The sequence below is a fragment of the Manduca sexta genome, chromosome 18, assembly GCF_014839805.1.
Source record: "Manduca sexta isolate Smith_Timp_Sample1 chromosome 18, JHU_Msex_v1.0, whole genome shotgun sequence".
In the NCBI taxonomy this organism is placed as follows: Eukaryota; Metazoa; Arthropoda; class Insecta; order Lepidoptera; family Sphingidae; genus Manduca; species Manduca sexta.
This window is the reverse complement of record NC_051132.1, coordinates 10,959,626-10,980,008: the sequence shown is the minus strand read 5'-3', so window position 1 is coordinate 10,980,008 and position 20,383 is coordinate 10,959,626. Positions and strand designations below refer to the sequence as shown.

Here is a 20,383-nt window from a genome sequence, read left to right as displayed (position 1 = left end):
GAATTAAGAAGGTATGTGAAGTCTGCCAATTCTAATGCGAAGACTAAGGTCTATAATTCTTCTAGTAGTGGAGTAGGCCAGTGCTCAGCAGTGGGCATAATATACGGCTAGTATTATTATATAGAATAACAAAGGGACCGTAGAGGCTATGGTTCATCGATGTTTTATGATTTTCGATTAGGTTATTCTATTGTTATAGTATGCTACTGCTTGGGAGAGGCCCATGTTCAGCGGAAGACTGCAACAGGTTGATGATGATGATTGTTAAGAGACGATTAAAATGGTTTATAACATTATATTTGAAGAGTTTTCTTACTAGGGGGGCGATTCACTATATAGTACTACTTCTGCGGTTTTCTAAATATACATCTAGTGGTGTGAACCCAAGATGAACTGCAGAAGGTACGAAATTATCGTTGTGTCTTTAAAATCTCAGGATCTCAATCTCAAGACATGCCACGTAAATTGGCACTATGTTTATGGGTTCCGGTCAAATTCAGGTTATCAATATTGTTCCTTACAAAGACTCACTTAAGCCAAACCAGTCAATCGTGCGGTTTTCACGTGCGTAGTCAACGTAAGTAACTTTGCTCCAACCAAAGATGACAACTGGATTGTATGTCGGTGAGTCGAGTAACCATCCGCTTCTCACCTAGTCGGGATCTGTACTGGATTTTCTAAAAAATGGTTGCGTTATCAATCATTTTAATCAGCTAATCAAATTGGTTGCTGGGCGTTAGTCAGGATATAAATGCCATTTTTTATTAGGCTTTACACCTGGAGGTTTTCGTTGTTTGTTACAATGCACACCATGATAATATGAGCAAAGTTCTGCGACTTGGTCTTCTTTTGAACTTAAAATTTAGAGTAACAACTGACCGTGGCTATTATAAGCCATGTCTAGCGCACAACGTGCAAACATTGTGCATTATCGACTAACTAAAATATTTTTACTGATGTATTTTTATATTTTTTTGTCGAACGAAACATACATTTCATAATCTATATTAGAAATATGTATATCTATTATTGAGTAATGATTACGGACATAGATTATTACATGTGTGCATTTTTGTAATACAATTTCCATATAAAAGGGAATATGAGGTGGTTAAAAATATTGTTTTGTGAAAACACAGGGCAGTAAAATACAAAAATGAAAGTTATTGCGTTAGTTGTTTTGATTGTCCAAGTCCTCGCCTTGCAGGTAAGACCTTTTTTTATTATTTTTAAATTTGTAAAAGGTTTTGTAAATTTGTATTGCAAGATAGAGCATTCGCATTATCAACTTGGCAGTATCTAACATACGTTCTTTTCGTTTACGAATTTTAAAAAATCTTTAATCAATTTCTCGAAGTTTACATCTATCGGTAATCAATTTGGTGGCGATATTATGTACGTTTGTATTTATTATTTGACTCTAGAATATCTCTCTATAAGCGAGGTTTGTTCCAGGGTACAACTGCGCAATGCATCAGGACTTGCGGTAACATCCTCGCTACTACGCCCGTGGTCAGTTCTTGTGGTTGTGGTTGCGGTTGCAGCCCTGCCGTCGCTACGCCTGTAGTCTCAACTGGACCTACCACAGTGCTCCAAGTTCCATCTGTTGCCAACAGTCTTGCAGACACTCTCTCGCTCCTGACTGTTAGCAGTCTTTTGGCAGAGACCTTACCGCTTGGCCCGGGCATTGTTACTGGCGTGCCCATGGCGGGTCCGTTGGCCTACGGTGGTTGGAACGGTCCGTGGGGTGGTTGCGGTTGCGGTGGTGGTTGCGGCTGCGGTTACGGCTATGGTCTCGGGTATAATATTCTTCTGTAATTAGTTTGTTGTTAACTGTTTTAGTTGTTGCACCCTTTTATACTTTAGATATCTTTTTGAGAAGCTTCGTCGTTTAGCATAAAAATAACAACAAAGATTGCGAATATTTATGTTCGTTTCCTTCCATTTAAGTAAATAATTGACCAACGTTTGGCTGTATGCATGACCTTCTATGCGCGCATGCGTAGCAACTGCCGAAAAGGAACGCGGAGCTTCATTTGTTTTTTCTATGTCATTATCGTAAAATGCGTAGTCCATAAATAAAAAGAAGGATAATTTAAATATTGCAGCAAATATATCGTATATGTCAGTATATCATATTAATACCTATCTATACTTACTAAACTAACTGTATTTGTTATATTTTAGTTTATTTAGTGTTGTATATATATAATATGTATTTTATCGTATGTTATGCACAATATCTAAATGAATATTATGTAATACGTATTTTTGTATCTGCATTATGTATCCATTCATATAAATGTTTTATAATTGCTGTTATTTACTGTTGAACTATGTCATATAACTGTAAAACAACCGCTTTTTATTTTTTAAATAATAACCTACTGTGCCATGGAATTAATAATTAGTAGCTTGCATTTGAATCCATCTGCCGCTCCGTTGAAAAATCGGTTGGCGCCCGCTCCTCGGGCCACGCTTGCCCCGAAATTGGCCGATGGTGCATGAGCGCCCATAATGCGACCCGCGATATACTGCAAAGTGTGCGGTGTGCGGCGGCGCCGTTTTTATATTGTATTAACAAACTTTAATTAATGTTCGTCGGTAACACTTACCTTCATTCACATATACCCTGCAGCGTCAAGAAACGATTCTTTACACAAAGTTTATGATTTCATGCCTCATAATTTGTCTGAAGTGCTATAATTGTTTGCCTTTATTTTTCACAGATGTTTTTCAAATATATTTTATATCGAAATATTAGATGCAAATACCGGTTATTAGGGCCAGGGGTATATAAATAATGGTTAATATATATTTCTTTGGTTTTGGTTAATGATTTCTATATATTTTTTTATATTCAGTATTAATTGTTATATATCATAATGTTTAAATTATTAAAAAATGTTGTATATATTTTAATGTCCAAATTTTTTACGCACATTACGTTGTTTACGTATGTATTTGTCCTGCAGAAAAATTAATAATTGCAAAATAAAAATATAAAAAAATATTATGTTTTTCTTTTTGATAGGTATTTATGTAACCTTTGTACAATATAATTTTATGTACTTATCTATAGTTTAGAATTATTTTGCTTAGACCAATTGGTTCAAGTTATAGATAGGTATATACTTAAAATTATATTGTAATTTGTATGTACGCCTAAAATCGGACAAATGCGAGATAGACTCGCGCACCGAGGGTTCCCTACAAACTTTTAGGTAAGGTATCTAAATATAATATAATATGTAAGTTCGAAGTTGACAAACTTAAGTTTGCATTCAATTCCTAGATACCTTTATTGCCAACCGCAAATAATAAGTTTGTACTTGAAAATCACTGTTTTTGTTATTAAAATTCATATTTTCAGTTTTCAGATTTTTTCCTTTACATGTGTTGTATGACATTGCTTTATCGAAAAATGTATGATTCTAGGTAAACGGGACTTACTCTAGGATTTTTTCCCTTGTAAAATTACAAAGAAGGTGAAAATATGGGGTATAAACGATATATTCTCTTACAAATTCGATTTATTCTCAGTTGAAAGAGATCGTAGTTCCGAGTATTTAATATAACATATGTAAGTTGATATCATTACGCGTTTCAAGGAAAAAATGTCTTGACAGAAAGACGCAACAGAAGTGACCCTATAAGAGTTTCTTATGTAGTCCTCCTCCTTTTGAGGTACGGAACGTATCTTGCTTTTGGATTGAAAGATGGGAAAGTTTTGGACTCGGTAAGTGGTGATGTCGAGATTGAAAAAGATGAAAATGTATGTCTACATAAAATGCGCTTTACATACAGTCGGTCTGTGGCAAGAGAGCGTCTGCCTAGCCTAGTAAGTAATCTATACTTATAATAAATCTGTAGAGAGGTCAATTCTGTACATGAAATATATTTCCAAAATAACTATCAGGGGGTGATTAGGGATCGATACTGATGCCAAAAATGCAATTAGTAAAATTTTTGTGTCTGTCTGTCTGTCTGTCTGTCTGTATAACCGTTATAGAAACAAAAACTACTCGACGGATTTTAACGAAACTTGGTACAATTATTTGTCATACTCCTGTGCTGGTTATAGTATACTTTTCATCACGCTACAATTAATAGGAGCAGAGCAGTGAAGGGAAATGTTGGGAAAACGGGAGAAGTTACTCCATTTTTTAATCTTCCGTCGCGTGTGCAACCTTAATGGTTAAAGCTACGCAGAAATCATGTATGACGGAAATGTTCTCCTTAAAATTATGTACAATATATCCCACGACAGCATATGTCTATCTTTTATGGTTGACTCACAATAACACGTGTAACTCCCGATAGCTTAGCAGTTCGAAGCATTCTTATTATATTTGTCTACTCTTACGTTTATAACACTCTCAGTCATCCCTAATTAAAAAAAGTTAACATTATTAAATATTCCATAAAAAGAATCATAGAAATCGGTATAGAAACACCAAAGTTATACATGAAATACGCTAATAATAAGCCATCATGCGTGAATACTGAATCATGCTATAAGGATTATTTTTGTATATATATAAGGTCGCGAACGCACAGGCAGGCGGCTTGCTTGGCACCTAGAGTCTAGCGAATCACCCAGCGAGTAGCTTCGTAAAACGAACATTCTCGAACGTTCGCGACCGGCTCCATTTTTGAAGTCCGAAATCCACGCGGGCGAAGCTGCGAGCGGAAGCTAGTAATAAATAAAATGACAAGTCCTGACTAATCAACGCTCAGCCTAACACTTGAATCTAGAAAGCGGAAATTGTGTACTGTAGTTCGTTTTACAATGTTTACGAGGAATGTTGAAGAATATTTCGAAATTTAGGGCGTTCAAAGTCTGTGTGGAGAAATAATATTAAATTCAAATATCAGCTCGTAACTTCGCAAATGTACTCCTGTGATGAAATGAGGAAATACGTTTTTGTGAATTTATAAAATCGATGTCTTGGAGGTGAAATAACAGGGTAAATGAACCCAAAAATAGATGTAGGCGCTTTTATCTAGTTATGGGTATGGGAAATATATTAGAGCATTAAAATATTTTTGTGATGGCTAGAAATATTGTAGCCACAAATTGCAGAAAATCATTTTTCGTTTAGAGCTCAACGATTTTTGTGGATTACACAAATTGTACTTATTATAATAAATGGGGATGCTAGCGATGTTGTTTGAATGTAAATTAGCAGAAAACGGTAAACGAATTTGGATGAAATTGAATACACGAATAGACTATATTCTGGATTTACGCATAGGCCATCTTTATATCTCAATACACAGTCGGTTTTATCTGAAAAGTTATTTTACATGACCGTAGCTGCAAGCAATATCTACTTAATTATACAAGGGGAAGCACTATTACCAATGCTTTAACAATTTGCGTTTAATCGACAGAAATCAGAACCATTTATGTAAATATTGACAATGTAGATTGAGAGTGTAGGATTATTTTAGTTTATTTTCTATCTTTATATTGAGATATTTTGTTATTTGCGCATAAACTTAGTAATAATACATGAAAAACTGCATTAAAATTGGTTAAGAAATGGGACTGTAATTAATATTTTAAATATTGCAACGTGCAGGAGTAGGTGGGTAGTGGGGATATCGCTCGATCTCTCTCTATCGCACGCATCGTATTTACCGATTGCGACGCGTGCGCGTATTGCGTCTCTTTTCTCAATTTTTGAAACTAACACCTTCTTCATAAATTGAAAGGCTTATAAATTAATTATATCGGATTTTTATATTTTTTTCTGTGCTAGTATTTATATGATGGAAATATTTGATGAAGTATAGAACATATATGGGTCAAATACCCCATTATGAGACTTTGTGTTTATATTATAATGACCTTTGTTACGAACAGAAGACGTGAAGTGAGTATTTATTATTTTATGAAGTGCATAGTATGATCTAGATATAAGTAGATAAGAGACTTTTTAATACAACGGCATTGAATTTCTAATGCGATTGCCACACAACTTAAATAAATGAAATGTCTTGCTTAATATCTTTATAAAAGCTATGAACTGAAATTAATAATATCATCCAATTTGTTACTTAAAAATATGTTTATGGACTTTATGGTTTCGTCAAAAATATACCTATTTTAAAGTTTCTTTATTGTGATTTTCAAAGTTTGCAAATTGAAGGAATATTTTCAAAAACCATATAAATATGTAAATATAATTAATTTATTTTAATAATTTGTTAAATAATATTATATATGTATATACAATAATTAATACTTTTGCAATACAAAAGTCGGAATTGTGAATTAGTTAATTGTTTATTTAGGTAACCAAAATTACAAAATGCCACCGCATCTGCAAGCCGGCTCTATGACCTGAGTGACGAAACCACCGCCAGTGTTGATAATCGCGGTGCCAGCAGATGGCATCGTGCCATCTACCGCGACTGTGCCATACACCGGGAAACAACCACTGACTTTTATAGTGCCACCAATTGGCATATCACCGGTCACTGTAATGTCGCCAAATTGCAGAGCTGGCACTATCTCAGTCACTAATGGAGTAACTTGGGTGGTTTGTACAGGCGCGTATTCGGGGAACACAGATGTTGCCAGACCGTTAATTGGCAATGACGTTACGGTGGTAACTGCGCTGCCAGCCGCGACGGTGGGGAGGCCAGGCACGAGAGTCGGCGAAAGCGGGTTGTTGTACATGTTGTTTGCCAGTAATCCATTGCCAAAGCCTGGAAATGGTACTGGCAAACTCAGAGCTACCTGGAAATTAAAAATTTATATACAGTATATCCTTACCTACTTATAAGTAATTAAAAATACATGTTGTGTTTTAAAAACGTGATTCTGCTATTCCAACAACATTATAAATACTTCTATCATTGAATATGGATTCTAATTTTACTTACTTCCAGTAAAGCAGCTTGTAGAATAAATAGCGTCAGTCTGGCAATCATTTTGATATTTAGCGAGGTATGAATGAGAACACACAGTGGCAACGTTTTTATATAGAATTAAATTTTTTATCGATTTTCCCGCATTGAGAAATAATATTCGTTGAGCAAAAGTCATGCATTATCAGTGTAATTGCATTCTATTAAATTTCAAAATTATTAGGACATTTTACGTGCGAGCTCGTGGTTTTGATTTTTAATAAACAATTTTATATTTAAAACAATTTCGAAATATAATTAAAATAAGAAAGCTGAAGAAACAACTATAATTTTGTAAGATAATTCCGTTTTGTTCACGTAAAACAAAAAAAAATCAAGCCGTATTTCTTTGAAAAATAACACAAATGGAAGAGATTGAATTTGGCATTATGGTAATATCAATAAAACATTTAGTCAATGGTCGAATTCTCCACTCTTGATATCTAACCGAATCTTACAGCTTTGCAGAACATAAAGTAAGAGGTAAGGAATTGTACTTTAAATAACCTTAATATATTACTGACTTTTTCTACGGAATGAAGCAAACTCAAATACATTCTCATTGTTATCATTTTATGTTTCTTTCTAATATTATAAAAGCGAAAGTTTGAGCAGACTTTTGGATGTTTGTTTGAAGTGAATGCCAAAACTGCTGAATAAATTTGATTTGATACACACAAGCCAATCATCGAGTAAACTGTTTGAATTAAATATAATAACAGACTGGCTCAGTGGTGTTGGTGTATTTCGCTATGACTGCAGTGCTGAGGCCACGGGTTCAATCCCTGGGTCAGACTAAGTGCTATTTGATTTTTCTACTCAGTATCAGTCCTCAATCTGAAATTTGTGCTCAATATGGCGACAGATTCCCTTTCTATCACGTAATTGAGGGAATACGCACGGCGGAAAAGTTGGTGCACCAGTTGCGCCTCTGCCTACCTCTTCGGGGATAAAAGATGTGTGTATGTATAATAATAGTCTACTAAGTTGCGATTTTAGATCTATATTGTGAGCTTGATCTTTAAACCACTTTATTTTTAATATCGCCTAAATTAATACTTTTCCATGGATATAAAGTATCACTATATTTAATTAGAATATGTATGTAAAATTTCGTAGAGTTCCAAGTTGCTTCTACGTGGCATACCACGAAATGACTTAGGTAAAATTGTTAGTTATATGATATTAGTACACAGAAAAATTTTAAATTGCCATTTTACAGATGAGATGGGTGAGTGTTTGACAAAGATTTCTAAGATTATATAGAGCGGACATTGGGAAGATTGTCGTACAAAAATTTTGCACTCGTGCGATGGTGACTCAAGCTATCGTGTAATAGCAAGCTATCAATGTAAATTACTACCTAATTTTTTCCATATCAAGATTTGCACGTTTTTAATGCGATTTTTAGCATTTTTTCTGTAAATATATTATTTTTGTATTAATATCTAAGGACGCTGTGACATCTTGTCATACGGACATTTCAAATAAGACAGCGACAATCGCGAAATTATTATCAATTGGTAATAACTTTTGGAGCAAAAATTTGGCCCTGATGTCCCGTCTATAACTAACTATATAGTTTAATGTCCTTGGTGTTTGAATTCTTTATGCAGTCACGATATAGATTTTTGATAACTTTGTGACAATTGAAAAATCTGCATTTTTTTAACTAAATTAAACAGCTTAGTTAGCATAGACACCTTCCCGCTCTCACACTCATCACTACAACTCCTGTAAGCCAGGATCAGTAGTGGCACGCATTTTATGACACCGAGCGGTGAAGCTCGGCGGGTCTGAGGGAACACTAATTTGTCTGTATCTTGTAACGAAATTATCAAATAGAAAGATAGAGAGGAGTTGGAAATATTTTGTTCCCTTCTTTCCATAGCAAAGCGGGAGACAAAATAATGAACTAAGGAAGCGTTTTAACCTGAAATATTGGGATGCTTACAACAGTTTTAAACCACCATAGAAAAAATTAAACGAAAGGGTCCTATCACATGAGCTGTTAGATTTGATTCTAATAATAGGCAAATAGACCAATTTCCTCAGTTGGCATATCTCGTAGTATGTCGATGACATGGCTGAGATATTTTTTACAATTGTGTACGGAGATTGAACTCTGTCGAAGACTCTGTAAAATGCTCAGCCATGCGTGCTTAGGTACAAAAACTGAGCTTAATTCTTATTCTGCAACTGGTACTGACCAAGATGTAACAGTCCAGTAAATTTGAGGAAAGTATATGATTAATGATATCATGATCATCAGCCCGTTGCAGTCCACTGCTGGATATAGGCCTTTCCCAAGGTACGCCACAGAGCCCGGTCTGCTGCTTTGTGTGTCCAATCGCTGCCGGCCCTCTTGTGGAAGTCGTCCAGCCATCTGGCCACAAAGCCAGAGGGAAAGTATGTGATATACCTATACATAATATCGACATTGAAAGGCTAATTGACATAAGCGACATTCTTTTTCGAAAAATTTTAAGTATGTTAAAAAAAGACAGAAAAGAGTGCTGATTTTAAATATGTATGAAAATTAGTATCGAAAAAAATTGTCGCGTAAGTTTGTTTTTATTGCTTTGAATGATGGGACTAGCTGGCCGTTCGCATGATGGTTGACACGACCGCCCATACACAGTAGAAACACCATCCAACACCTTGAATTATGTATTGCTTGGTATTCCACTGCGATCGCCATCCTGAGACATGAGATGTTAAGTCTTATTATGTCGAGCAGTTACACTGGCTACAATGTCCTACAAACAGGAACACAACAGTGATTACACACTGCTGCTTGGCGTCAGAAATAGACAGTGCAGTGGTACCTACCCAGGCGGACTCTCACATATGGGAGACCTACCATCATTTATGTCAATTAGCCTTTCAACCGTCGATATGTACTTATTTTATTTCTGCCCCGAAGTCCCGGTTTCAAATCCCATATCGGTTTTATTATGTATTTTGCCCGCGGCTCCGCTCGCGTTATAAAGTTTTTCAGGCTAAAGTTTACCGTTATAAAAGTAGTAATTTCCCGGGGGCCTATGTTCTTCCCAGGGTCCCAAACTGTCTCCATAACAAATTTCCTCTTAATACGTTGGTTAGTTTTTGAGTTTAACACGTTCAGGCAGACAGATGCAGCGGGGGACTTTGTTTTATAATATATTTTTTAGAACTTTTTAAGAGGAACAATCCCGTCATACATTATTGTTGCATAACTTTAACCGTTTACGCAGCGCACGCAACGGAAGCTCTCAAAACTAATAAATTGTCCCCGTTTTTGCGACATGTTTCATTACTGCTCCGGTCCTATTGGTCATAGCGTGATGATATATAACTTAGAGCACTCCATAAACCAAGGGCTATTCAACGCAAAAATAATTTTTCAGTTTGGCCCGGTAGTTCCTGAGATTAGCCATTACTGCTCCGCTCCTATTGGGTATAGCGTGATGATATATAGCCTATAGCACTCCACGAACAAAGGGCTATCCAACGCAAAAATAATTTTTCAGTTTGGACCGGTAGTTCCTGAGATTAGCCATTACTGCTCCGCTCCTATTGGGTATAGCGTGATGATATATAGCCTATAGCACTCCACGAACAAAGGGCTATCCAACGCAAAAGGAATTTTTCAGTTTGGACCGGTAGTTCCTGAGATTAGCGCGTTCAAACAAACAAACAAACAAACAAATAAACAAACAAACAAACAAACTCTTCAGCTTTATATAATAGTAATAGTATAGATTAACCTGAAGTTTAAGCGGCGATAGCCTAGTTGGGTGTGGAACGGACTGCCGAGACGAATTTCCGCAGGTTCAAATCCCAAGGTCACACACCTCTGACTTTTCTAAAAAAAGTCATGTGTGTATTTTTTGTTCTTTAACGGTGAAGGAAAACATCGTGAGGAAACCAGCACATCTAAGAAGTTCTCTATAGGCATTTCGAAGGTGTGTGAAGTTTACCAATCCGCACTAGGCCAGCGTGGTGGACTAAGGCCTTAATCCCTCTCAGTAGTAGAGGAGGCCCGTGCTCAGCAGTGGGCAAGTATATAATACAGGGCTGATATTATAACCTGAAGTTTAAAATTTATGCCTATTATACGGCGATAGGCTCGCCCCCTATCACATCATGGGTTGGAACTCACATGGCGAAAAGTGGATGCCTCGGTTGCACCTCTGACCTTTGAGAATAAAGGCGTGTTGTGTGTTCAATTTTATTGTGTTTGTGTTATCAGCAATATTAACTCAATCGATAAGCACAATATTGGCATTACTCAGACTTCGCGTAAAGTATCACGATCGATAACGATTACTGCGATCTTGCTTAAATAAATGTAATTTTATTTTAATGTCGATTTTGCAAATATCTATAAACTAAGTATGGCATTAAAAGGATTTTGGTTAGAGATGATGACTTTTTAAATGAAATAAACATGTGTACACTGTATAGGCACGAGGAAATCATTGTTAAATTATTTGCAGTTTACTGGTTCGTTCATTAAGAGCCAACGTGCGCGCACTGTGTCCTAGTACATTTATATGGGACAGTATCGATAACATAATGGTTTCGAAGCGATTTCTTGTATGCAAATACATTAGGTGCCGCGAATACGTTGACATTTTGTCGATAAATTCACCGTGAATCTGAAGTCTCTTTAACAACTTTTGCGTCTATCATATTCATGTTAGAGTAGTTTCTCGGCCGGCTTAGAAATATTAAAAATTGGTTGATATTAAAAGTTTATTATGAATTGAATGTATTGAACCTTCATTTGGAATGTATTACTGTTACAGTAGCCTCAGTTTTCAAAAACCAGATATAAACAGAAATTTAATCTAAATGTATATAAAATGTAATATATTTTCTTTAATAAATAATAATTCATCATACTATCAACAATTTATTTATAAAAACAGCATTTAAAGAACTAATAAACGTAACCCTTGCAACCACAGCCGCGGCCGCAACCGCAGCTGCCGGCGATGATCACCGTGCCTGCGGCTGGCATACTGCCAGTAAACTGCACTGAACCGATGATAGGCACCTGCCCGGTTACTATAGTCGTGCCAGCTACTGGCAACTCTCCGGTTACTCTGATCACACCATTTCCAACACCGCCGTACGTGCTTGCCATTGGCCCTGGAATGAATGGTGCCAAACCAGCCCACGATGGACCTATGTTCGGGTAGCTAATAGGTAAGCCGACGCCGAAGCCGCAGTTACCATAGCCTAAAATGTTACCAAAGCCAAGACCTCCGAAATATCCTCCAGGATAAGCACGTCCTAGAGCCGGCGCTAGGCCTGTGCATTGGCTAAAAGTTGCCTGTAAAGAAAGAAAATGAACGTAAGATGCAATTTTGATATAAAACATTTATATTTATGGGTAAAATTATTAATTACCAAAAATAATCCCAATATGGTTTAAGTTAGTTACTTTTACTTTCACTTACTTCAATATTTTATTTTCGTAAGTATTATCTAAAAAAAATATTAGCTATTCATAATACAGTAGTGGAGCAATAAGCAATAGCAGTAAAAGAAACAATAATAATATCTATGGTAGCTTTATTCCCAGAGACCATATTTATATGAAATGAAAATCTAAGGGTGCTGACAAACTACTTATGGATTAATAAAGACAATTGGGGCATACCTGGATGAAACAGGCTTGGACACAAATTATCAATAAAGGCTGTAAAGACATTATCACAGGGAAGAATATAGTGTTTGCACTATTAGTTTTCCTTACATTTTATAGGTAAATGTAACTCAGTTACCTAATTTGCAGTTTTTATCATCTATGTAACAAATATTATGAAGCCATTGGATTGGGTCACAGATTACGAGATTTCCTTCGATTACCTAAATATCGATAATGATGCGTTATAAAAACCTCATAACATACAATAACCTATATTAGTAAATTAACTTTGAGTAAGGACATAACAAGATGGAATTCAAAACTGTTATTTGTTTTTCTGCTTTAGTTATTCAGGTATTTCTTTATTTTTATTTTCTGTAATAATATTATAAATTTTTACAAATAACCTAATGTTGATCATTGATCCTCAAATTGTTAAAGCCTTTGTAGTGGTTAAGTCCCTTATTAAGTTAATGGCGAATTCTTTTTTCCACAGACCATCTCAGCACAATGTTTCGGAAACGCATTTAACGGCTTTGGTCCCGGAATGCCTGAATTAGCGTATCCTGGTCCTTACGGACCGAATATGGGTTGTGGTCTCAACACTGGCTTAGTTGGACTGGGCAATGCATTCGGCCCTGGACCTTGTGCTGGACCAGTAATCGCAACCGAACCTTACGTCCCAGCTGCCTTAGCCAACATGCCCCCACCAGGCATGTCGATCTGTTCAGACAACTTGCTCATCGAAGGACCGGTAGTCATTGCTGGCCGTATGCCTTTCGTAGGCTCAGTGGGTGTCGAGGGTATATTCCCCACTGCAGGAGCTGGTGCAGTATCCTACGGCTGCGGTGATGGCGCCGTTGGTATCGTAGCAGAAGGACCAAGAGCCCCAGTCGCTGAGTTTGCATATGGACCTGGGTTAGCTGAAGGCGTTATGTACGGAGCTGGCCCGTTGGGTTGTGGTTCGCGTATGTTATATTAATTATTGGTTAATAAAACGTATTGTTTTTTTAAATCATGCCTTTTTATTGTCAAACTCTTTGACATAACTCTTTATATTTTGTATTATTGTTTTTGTCCCATAATACTATAAAATACGATTTCTAATTCAAGTGTAAACCTACTATTCTAAAAAGCTGTATATTATGCTAAATTGCCTAATTTTAGTTTCGTGCAAGGAATCGTAGATATTAAAGACGTGTTTAACAGTGCGTAAATGCATATCATAAGTTAGTGAACGCATGAGCCTGATAATTTAGGTAGTATTTATTTGAAGGCATAGTTTGTAGTGCAACTTTAGTTAGTTGTAGTTTAGTCTTCTCACAAATAATGTGTCGAGTAGTATTTACTTAGACTTTGTGAAACAGGCGCTAAGACTTAATTTAATTTGAATACGTACATGTTTTACTTTTCAACGGTATCTATAACCGATTATTGCATTGATAAAAAAATTGTGTTAACGTTTGTGTATTTCAATGTTCCTTTTCAATTATTATGAATAGTATAATATCAAAAATAAATTATTAAAAATTCGGCTTCTGCTTAAAGGAAATCTAGGCGGTAGGTCAATTTAGCTTAAACCAAATTAGCAGTAGTCCGTATAAGATTCCTCTCAGCTTCCCTTTTGTAACTTATGTAAAATCTAACATTTATTGTAAGTGTCGATTTCTAGACCACATTTTTGTATATTAATAGAACTTATACCTATGTTGAGACGGGTTTGCTTACGGAAAATGTTACCCTTCGCCTCTGATTTGCGGCATACCTAATATAGATTAGTGATGTATTTGTATTGCGTGTACGACACGAATATCGTTCTGAGGTCCCGTGTTCGAATCCCAGGTTGGCCAGTCATTGGGTTTTTCTGATCAATATCAGCCCGGAGTCTGAAAGTGCCAGGAATGGCGATGGGCTCGCTCCCTATCGTTATAGCGTAAAGCACGGGCACTGGTTGCATCTCTGCCTACGTCTTTGGGGATTAAGGCGTAACGTGTGTTTTTATTTAATATAGCTGAATGACGTAGCAGTTACTTAATAATTTCAACTTTTTCGTAATGTAATAATAATAATAATATTAACCCTGTATTATATACTTGCCCACTGCTGAGCACGGGCCTCCTCTACTACTGAAAGGGATTAGGCCTTGGTCCACCACGCTGGCCTAGTGCGGATTGGTAGACTTCACACACCTTCGAAATTCCTATAGAGAACTTCTCAGATGTACAGGTTTCCTCACGATGTTTTCCTTCACCGTTAAAGCGAACGATAAATTCACAAAGAATACACACATGATTTTAGAAAAGTTAGAGGTGTGTGCCCTTGGGATTTGAACCTGCCAACATTCGCCTTGGCAGTCCGTTCCACACCCAACTAGGCTATCGTCGCTTTCGTAATGTATAGTCTTTTAATATAAATCTTTATTAGTTTGAATCATTAGATGTTATCCATAATCCATATGTTATAATATAACAAGGACTAATTAAATATGATGGTGCTAAATTTACATATTCTACTGCTTTACTATTGAGTTAATGTATTTGAACGGTAGCTTTATCTGATGACATAAAATCTGGCCGCAGACGAATAATTTATAGAGTTTTATCTTTATCCTTTCTAACAAGACCAATTTGTGATCTTATGCGAATTGTCTTATTCCAGGAGGGTTAAAAAAAGGTGTAACTATTGGTTATAATATGTCTGGCTTATATCCGTATCACTTGCAAAGGAGAGTCTCAACGTCTGTGAAAATGCATACATAGCATTACGCGTTTATACCTTTTTGGAGGCAGCTAGACGTTTTCCACCTATATCTCGCCAGCAATTAGATCCACTGTGATAGGGGCCGAGGTTATTGTCCTTTATTGAAAATGGAATAAAACCTAATGGAACCCTAGAAGGCCCAGCTAATTTTAATAGCATCCTAAAATCGTTTTATGACAAAATATAACGAAAAACCGCTGATTAAATTGAAACATATTATCACTGCATATTATAAAATTCAATAATAAAAGAACTAACAATAATCGTAGTATCTTGCATTACAACACAAGAAAATACCAAAGACATGGATGATTGGCCTTGTTAAGAACCGGGCTTACTTCACTCACACTACGTTACTATTTTTCTTTGTAAACTACAAGGTTCGTGATCCCAAAGTACTAGACGCTAAACTGTTTGTTCAATAAAGCGATATGGAATTTCGGTGCGCGGGCTGCATTGCGTATTTGGCAGGCGTCTTGTCGGGTGCACTGCGGTCACACCCTAAATCCGTAGCACGATTTTTTAGTATATGTTAAGTTATGGTTCGTTTAAGTATATTTTTGTATGATAACAGCGCTCCGTGAGCGTCTTTGGAACTAAAATATGGCAGCGGGAGCATTAGGTACGTTTAAATTTGGGATAGCAAATCGTGTAACCATAGTAAGTAAATACAACATGTATGGGAACTGGTATTACGAATTTGAAGTATTAATAAACGGCTATAGAGAAACACTTAGGACCACTTTAAATAAACGATCCCAATTTTAATCTCCGATCCGATTTCGGACATTGACCAATCAGTATAAGATATTTTTGTGCATGTCAAAACAAACTTTATTCTGATCGGTCCATGTTAGCGATAGTTTGAAACGGCGGTGAATCGTTAACTTAAGCGATATGAATACTTGGTGTTTTTTTATTTTTCGTGCTTTGGGTATAATAAACAAAGTCAAACGTGTTCATTACATTTTTTAATCATGGGTATGTATCATAATTAATAAAATATTAAAGGCATAAATAATCTAATATTGTAACAGACACAACCATCTGTGGTTCGAATCTTAGATTTATTCGGGAATACTGCTATTGGCTCCCGATGACGTGATATGTGCGTTCCGCCAATCAGAGCGCGTGGAAGCCGTCGGTAGAATACCCGGACACTGAAAATCTCAGTAGTAGCAGAATTGTCTTGGAATGGGGAAAATGGCGTGGCACACGACATAATACGAGCGCTGCAACGGAGTGTACATTTTTGCAGTAAATATTTTATAACCTGTACAAGGTTTAATGTAGTCTATTTCTAAGTCAGCAAAAGTTTCACTCGATTATTGTGTTTATAGAGGTTGTACATTACATTAAAATATATGAAAAAAAAAATCGAACTCGAAATTCAATTTATAAGTTCTATGAGAAATCTACGAGTGATATATCATATAGAAATCAGGGGTGTATGTGATTTTTTCAGATTATAAAAAAATTATACAGAGACTTAACTCTTAAATAACTAGTCCATAAATATTCTACTTGTACAGTCACAAATCAAAACTCCGCTAACAGATTTTTTGCTTTTAGCATTACTTCGTAATTTAATCATTACTGTGGTATAAACCATTTTAATTTTTGTTGTCTATCATGTCTCATAGCCAAATATTGTAGGTGTTTGTCTTGTAAAGAATCGAAATGCGATAAATTAGTTATAAATAAAATATAATTTATTTAATATACTACATAACAATAAAATACTAAATTACATTAATATGCTACATTGCCACCGCAGCCGCAAGAACCGCTGATGGTAACGACACCACCAGCCTTTACATCACCACCGAATTGGACAGCACCAACAATTGGAACCTGTCCAGCTACGATGGTAGTACCAGCTACTGGCAACTCTCCAGCGACTTTCAAGTCGCCATTGCCAACACCACCATAAGGTCCGGGCATACCGGGTACTCCAGCTACAGCAGGAGCTAAACCTGGAGCTACCATGTTAGCAGCTGCAAGTCCAGCATTAGCTAATGCAGCACCGGCCATTCCCGCACCGACCATTCCCGGAGCCATCATTCCTGGGGCAAGCGCAGGGGACATCATTCCATTTGCAAGGCCTGCGGCGGCCAATCCAGGGGCTGCCAGTCCATTTGGATATCCCAAACCATTGAGGCCTACGCCGAGTCCAGGATTGCCGAATCCAAGGGCGTTTGGATAACCAAGGCCTCCTACCAGCCCATTGCCGAGAGCTGCTGCTGGATTAATAGCTTGCCCAAAACAGACCTGCAAGAGATAAGATTAATATTATATTAAATAAAATGGTAAATTGGTCATACATACAATATGTATAAGTATTTTATGTTTAAAAGTAGGGTGTCTTCGTCACATAACTTCCCCAAATTTTGAGAATAACCTATTCACAAAACTTTGTTAAAAATTTACTAAAAGACAATAATATAATCTATATATATAAAAATGAATCCCTATTTCACGTCACGTCCCTATTTCATGTCACGCCATCACACGTGAACGGCTGGACCGATTTCACTATTTATTTTTTTTGTGTTTGCTACTGTCAGGAGAAGGTTCTTATGAAAGAAAAATCCAAAAAATTGCGCGGAAAATTAGAAAATTTAAGAAAACTTAACGAAATTATTAATTTATATAACTGTCAATTGTTTGAAATAACTGTCAGCGATTGACAGAATGCGCGCTGCAAATTCATAGTTAAGACGGGACAACGTCTGGTGGGTTAACTAGTTTATAAATGAAAAAAGATCATAATAGATCGTCTTTTTACTACTTCACTTTCATCGAAGCCTGGCGAGTTATTACAGTCGTACATTCTGCTAACACGATATTGATATTATGTTTAAAATATAAGAGTAAATAAACTTAACTTTATGAGTTAAATAGTTTTTTTATTACCTGAAGGATGCAAGCTTGAACACAAACGAGGAAGAAGGTAGTAGAAGACATATCGATTACTTCAATTCAGATCCGAATGATTTGATTAAACCTTGATAGGGCATTTATACCAAAGATTTTTCGATTACACACAAATTTATCGATATTATCGTCACTTACATAATATCAAGTTACAAATGTTAAATCGAAACAGTTACAAAAGAACTCTACGCAACAGTGTTTTTGAAAATGCCCTATATATACTCAAGAGTGGATGGTAACGACATCATAAAATTTTTATTTTCCCACAAACACCCTCAAAATGATGTTAAAATCTTCAGTTTTGTGCATTTCAGTACTGCTCATTGAGGTAAGTTTGATAAAATTTAAGTTAATATAGATTGTACGCAATACGGCAATAGGCGCATAGTTCTAGTTGAGCAGTTAGAACTTAGGATGAGGCAATAAGAGTAACTGGTGCTCTACTGACTTATTTAAATGATAAGGCGCCACGCAGACGCTGTTAACTTTTTGCGGAAAAACACTGTATATTACCTATGAAACTGACAGTTGTTTTAGCAACTTCAGCAACTTTTAACTTCCTAAGTTCTAATGTAGAGTAACATACTTTATATTTGTTGGTGGTTGTTTATTTGACTTTATGTTTTTTTAATAATTGAACATAACATTTTATATTTTCAGTCAATATCCTGCCAATGCTTCGGCGGTCTTGATGCCTTCGGAATGGGTTATGGCCCACTGGGAGGACCATTCAGTCCATCGTTGGGGCCTTCAATAGGACCGGTTATTGCTCCAGCAGCAGCCCCAATTTTGGCTTCTAGCGGAGGCGGTTTCTCAGTCACAAGTGCTTCACCCATCGCTCCTACAGGACTGTCAATTCTTTCAGAGAACTTGGCCATCGACGGTGGTTTAGCTGTTGGCGGTCAGCTACCATTCCTAGGCACCGTTGCACTTGCAGGTGACTTCCCTACTGTAGGAGCTGGCGCTGTCTCTTACGGATGTGGAGATGGTGCCATCGGCATTATAGCCGAGAGTCCTATAGGACCCCTAGGTCCAGTAGGAGCTCCAGGTCTAGGATACAGATCTGGTTGTGGAAATGGTGTTTGGTATTAATTTGTTTTTGTTCAGTTATTGTTGTTTGTAAAATAAATAAAAATAATTGTTACTAAATAAATGTGTATTATTTTCTTTTGTCATATATAATATTAAAGGTCTCGTAATACTAAAGTAACCTCGATCTGTATAAACGGAAATGGAAACATTTTGAATTAATTGAATCTATTATTACTATCTCTACATTATATTATGAGCCACTTTGTAATTGAAACTTACAGCGTCAAAGTACATTTTAGTACAAATACGTAGGAAAAAAAAAATCGATTTGCAACCGCGATGAATCAATCGTTATTTTTGGGCATGCGTGTGGTTTGCGCCGTGGACTTCTTTAGATATCCCCGACCTAGCATAATACGTATTTGGATGACGTCATCACCTCAATTATCACGTAAATCTTATTACAAATTATGTGGTTATTATAATAGAAAGTAATTTTGTATTATAAAAATAAGAAAGTCTTGCTTTTTTTTTCTTTATTGAACCTCCTGAAAATACCGTTAAATAGTAATTTTAATTTGGTTGGAAATTTGAAAATTTACTTTATTTCTTAACGAATGCCTTTTTAACCGAGAAATACGGTTAAAACAGGTACGTTTTAGTACGCGTAACTAAAATTTTACTTCTGGGGAATTCGTCCGGTTAAATATAAGTTGGTGTCTTCATTGGTTATTGCTTGCATATGTCGCATTTGTATGAAACTCCCGATCATACTAAAGTTCCTGTCACGATAATGTTATGTATAGAGTTTTGTCTTCACAGAAACGGTCGGAAATTAACGCGATTCATACCCATACGCTTCGAGTTACAAAATTAAAAAGAGTATTAAAGTAGGTAGATGAAATTAAAATATGTACTGTACGCGGGCAACCCTACAGCGTGTTTACGAACCGCGGCACTGTAGGTAATTATTTCAAGGACACAGCTGAGTAACAAATCACAATACTGGATAGACAACATTAACGTGTTCCTTTTGAGTGTCCTAATGCTCGGGCGATCGCTGTATTGTTTAAGCACTTTGATCGCATAACT

At 36.3% G+C, this 20,383-nt stretch overlaps 6 protein-coding genes across 6 annotated transcripts; 3 read left to right on the top strand and 3 right to left on the bottom strand.

Annotated features, from left to right (window-relative positions):
* Positions 1–1,096: 1,096 nt before the first annotated feature.
* Positions 1,097–2,995, top strand: LOC115441661. Its single transcript, XM_030166526.2, has 2 exons — positions 1,097–1,207; positions 1,456–2,995. The coding sequence occupies exons 1-2, from the start codon at positions 1,157–1,159 to the stop codon at positions 1,816–1,818; spliced, it is 414 nt and encodes a 137-aa protein (XP_030022386.1). The 5' UTR covers positions 1,097–1,156; the 3' UTR covers positions 1,819–2,995.
* A 3,281-nt stretch (positions 2,996–6,276) lies between these two features.
* Positions 6,277–7,007, bottom strand: LOC115441634. The gene is made up of 2 exons (XM_030166495.2): positions 6,898–7,007; positions 6,277–6,751 (listed from the first exon to the last, which is right to left on the bottom strand). Exons 1-2 carry the CDS (start codon positions 6,943–6,945, stop codon positions 6,314–6,316), a joined length of 486 nt encoding a protein of 161 aa, XP_030022355.2. The 5' UTR covers positions 6,946–7,007; the 3' UTR covers positions 6,277–6,313.
* Positions 7,008–11,808: 4,801 nt separating this feature from the next.
* Positions 11,809–12,685, bottom strand: LOC115441624 (chorion class A protein Ld2/Ld41). The gene is made up of 2 exons (XM_030166485.2): positions 12,575–12,685; positions 11,809–12,244 (listed from the first exon to the last, which is right to left on the bottom strand). Exons 1-2 carry the CDS (start codon positions 12,623–12,625, stop codon positions 11,849–11,851), a joined length of 447 nt encoding a protein of 148 aa, XP_030022345.2. The 5' UTR covers positions 12,626–12,685; the 3' UTR covers positions 11,809–11,848.
* Positions 12,686–12,782: 97 nt separating this feature from the next.
* On the top strand, positions 12,783–13,577 carry LOC115441623 (chorion class B protein PC10). Its single transcript, XM_030166484.2, has 2 exons — positions 12,783–12,916; positions 13,059–13,577. The coding sequence occupies exons 1-2, from the start codon at positions 12,872–12,874 to the stop codon at positions 13,542–13,544; spliced, it is 531 nt and encodes a 176-aa protein (XP_030022344.1). The 5' UTR covers positions 12,783–12,871; the 3' UTR covers positions 13,545–13,577.
* A 3,435-nt stretch (positions 13,578–17,012) lies between these two features.
* On the bottom strand, positions 17,013–18,426 carry LOC115441602 (chorion class A protein Ld2/Ld41). The gene is made up of 2 exons (XM_030166463.2): positions 18,239–18,426; positions 17,013–17,593 (listed from the first exon to the last, which is right to left on the bottom strand). The coding sequence occupies exons 1-2, from the start codon at positions 18,287–18,289 to the stop codon at positions 17,075–17,077; spliced, it is 570 nt and encodes a 189-aa protein (XP_030022323.1). The 5' UTR covers positions 18,290–18,426; the 3' UTR covers positions 17,013–17,074.
* A 50-nt stretch (positions 18,427–18,476) lies between these two features.
* Positions 18,477–19,408, top strand: LOC115441603 (chorion class CB protein PC404). Its single transcript, XM_030166464.2, has 2 exons — positions 18,477–18,587; positions 18,920–19,408. Exons 1-2 carry the CDS (start codon positions 18,540–18,542, stop codon positions 19,349–19,351), a joined length of 480 nt encoding a protein of 159 aa, XP_030022324.1. The 5' UTR covers positions 18,477–18,539; the 3' UTR covers positions 19,352–19,408.
* Positions 19,409–20,383: the final 975 nt, after the last annotated feature.

Coding starts and splice junctions, on each gene's coding strand:
- LOC115441634 (XM_030166495.2), bottom strand. CDS start 6,945: ATGATTGCCAGACTGACGCTATTTATTCTACAAGCTGCTTTACTGGAA. Junction 6,752..6,897: donor TACAAGCTGCTTTACTGGAA/GTAAGTAAAATT, acceptor TTTAATTTCCAG/GTAGCTCTGAGTTTGCCAGT.
- LOC115441602 (XM_030166463.2), bottom strand. CDS start 18,289: ATGTCTTCTACTACCTTCTTCCTCGTTTGTGTTCAAGCTTGCATCCTT. Junction 17,594..18,238: donor TTCAAGCTTGCATCCTTCAG/GTAATAAAAAAA, acceptor TATCTCTTGCAG/GTCTGTTTTGGGCAAGCTAT.
- LOC115441624 (XM_030166485.2), bottom strand. CDS start 12,625: ATGTCTTTACAGCCTTTATTGATAATTTGTGTCCAAGCCTGTTTCATC. Junction 12,245..12,574: donor TCCAAGCCTGTTTCATCCAG/GTATGCCCCAAT, acceptor CTTTCTTTACAG/GCAACTTTTAGCCAATGCAC.
- LOC115441623 (XM_030166484.2), top strand. CDS start 12,872: ATGGAATTCAAAACTGTTATTTGTTTTTCTGCTTTAGTTATTCAG. Junction 12,917..13,058: donor TTTCTGCTTTAGTTATTCAG/GTATTTCTTTAT, acceptor TTTTTTCCACAG/ACCATCTCAGCACAATGTTT.
- LOC115441603 (XM_030166464.2), top strand. CDS start 18,540: ATGATGTTAAAATCTTCAGTTTTGTGCATTTCAGTACTGCTCATTGAG. Junction 18,588..18,919: donor TTTCAGTACTGCTCATTGAG/GTAAGTTTGATA, acceptor TTATATTTTCAG/TCAATATCCTGCCAATGCTT.
- LOC115441661 (XM_030166526.2), top strand. CDS start 1,157: ATGAAAGTTATTGCGTTAGTTGTTTTGATTGTCCAAGTCCTCGCCTTG. Junction 1,208..1,455: donor TCCAAGTCCTCGCCTTGCAG/GTAAGACCTTTT, acceptor GGTTTGTTCCAG/GGTACAACTGCGCAATGCAT.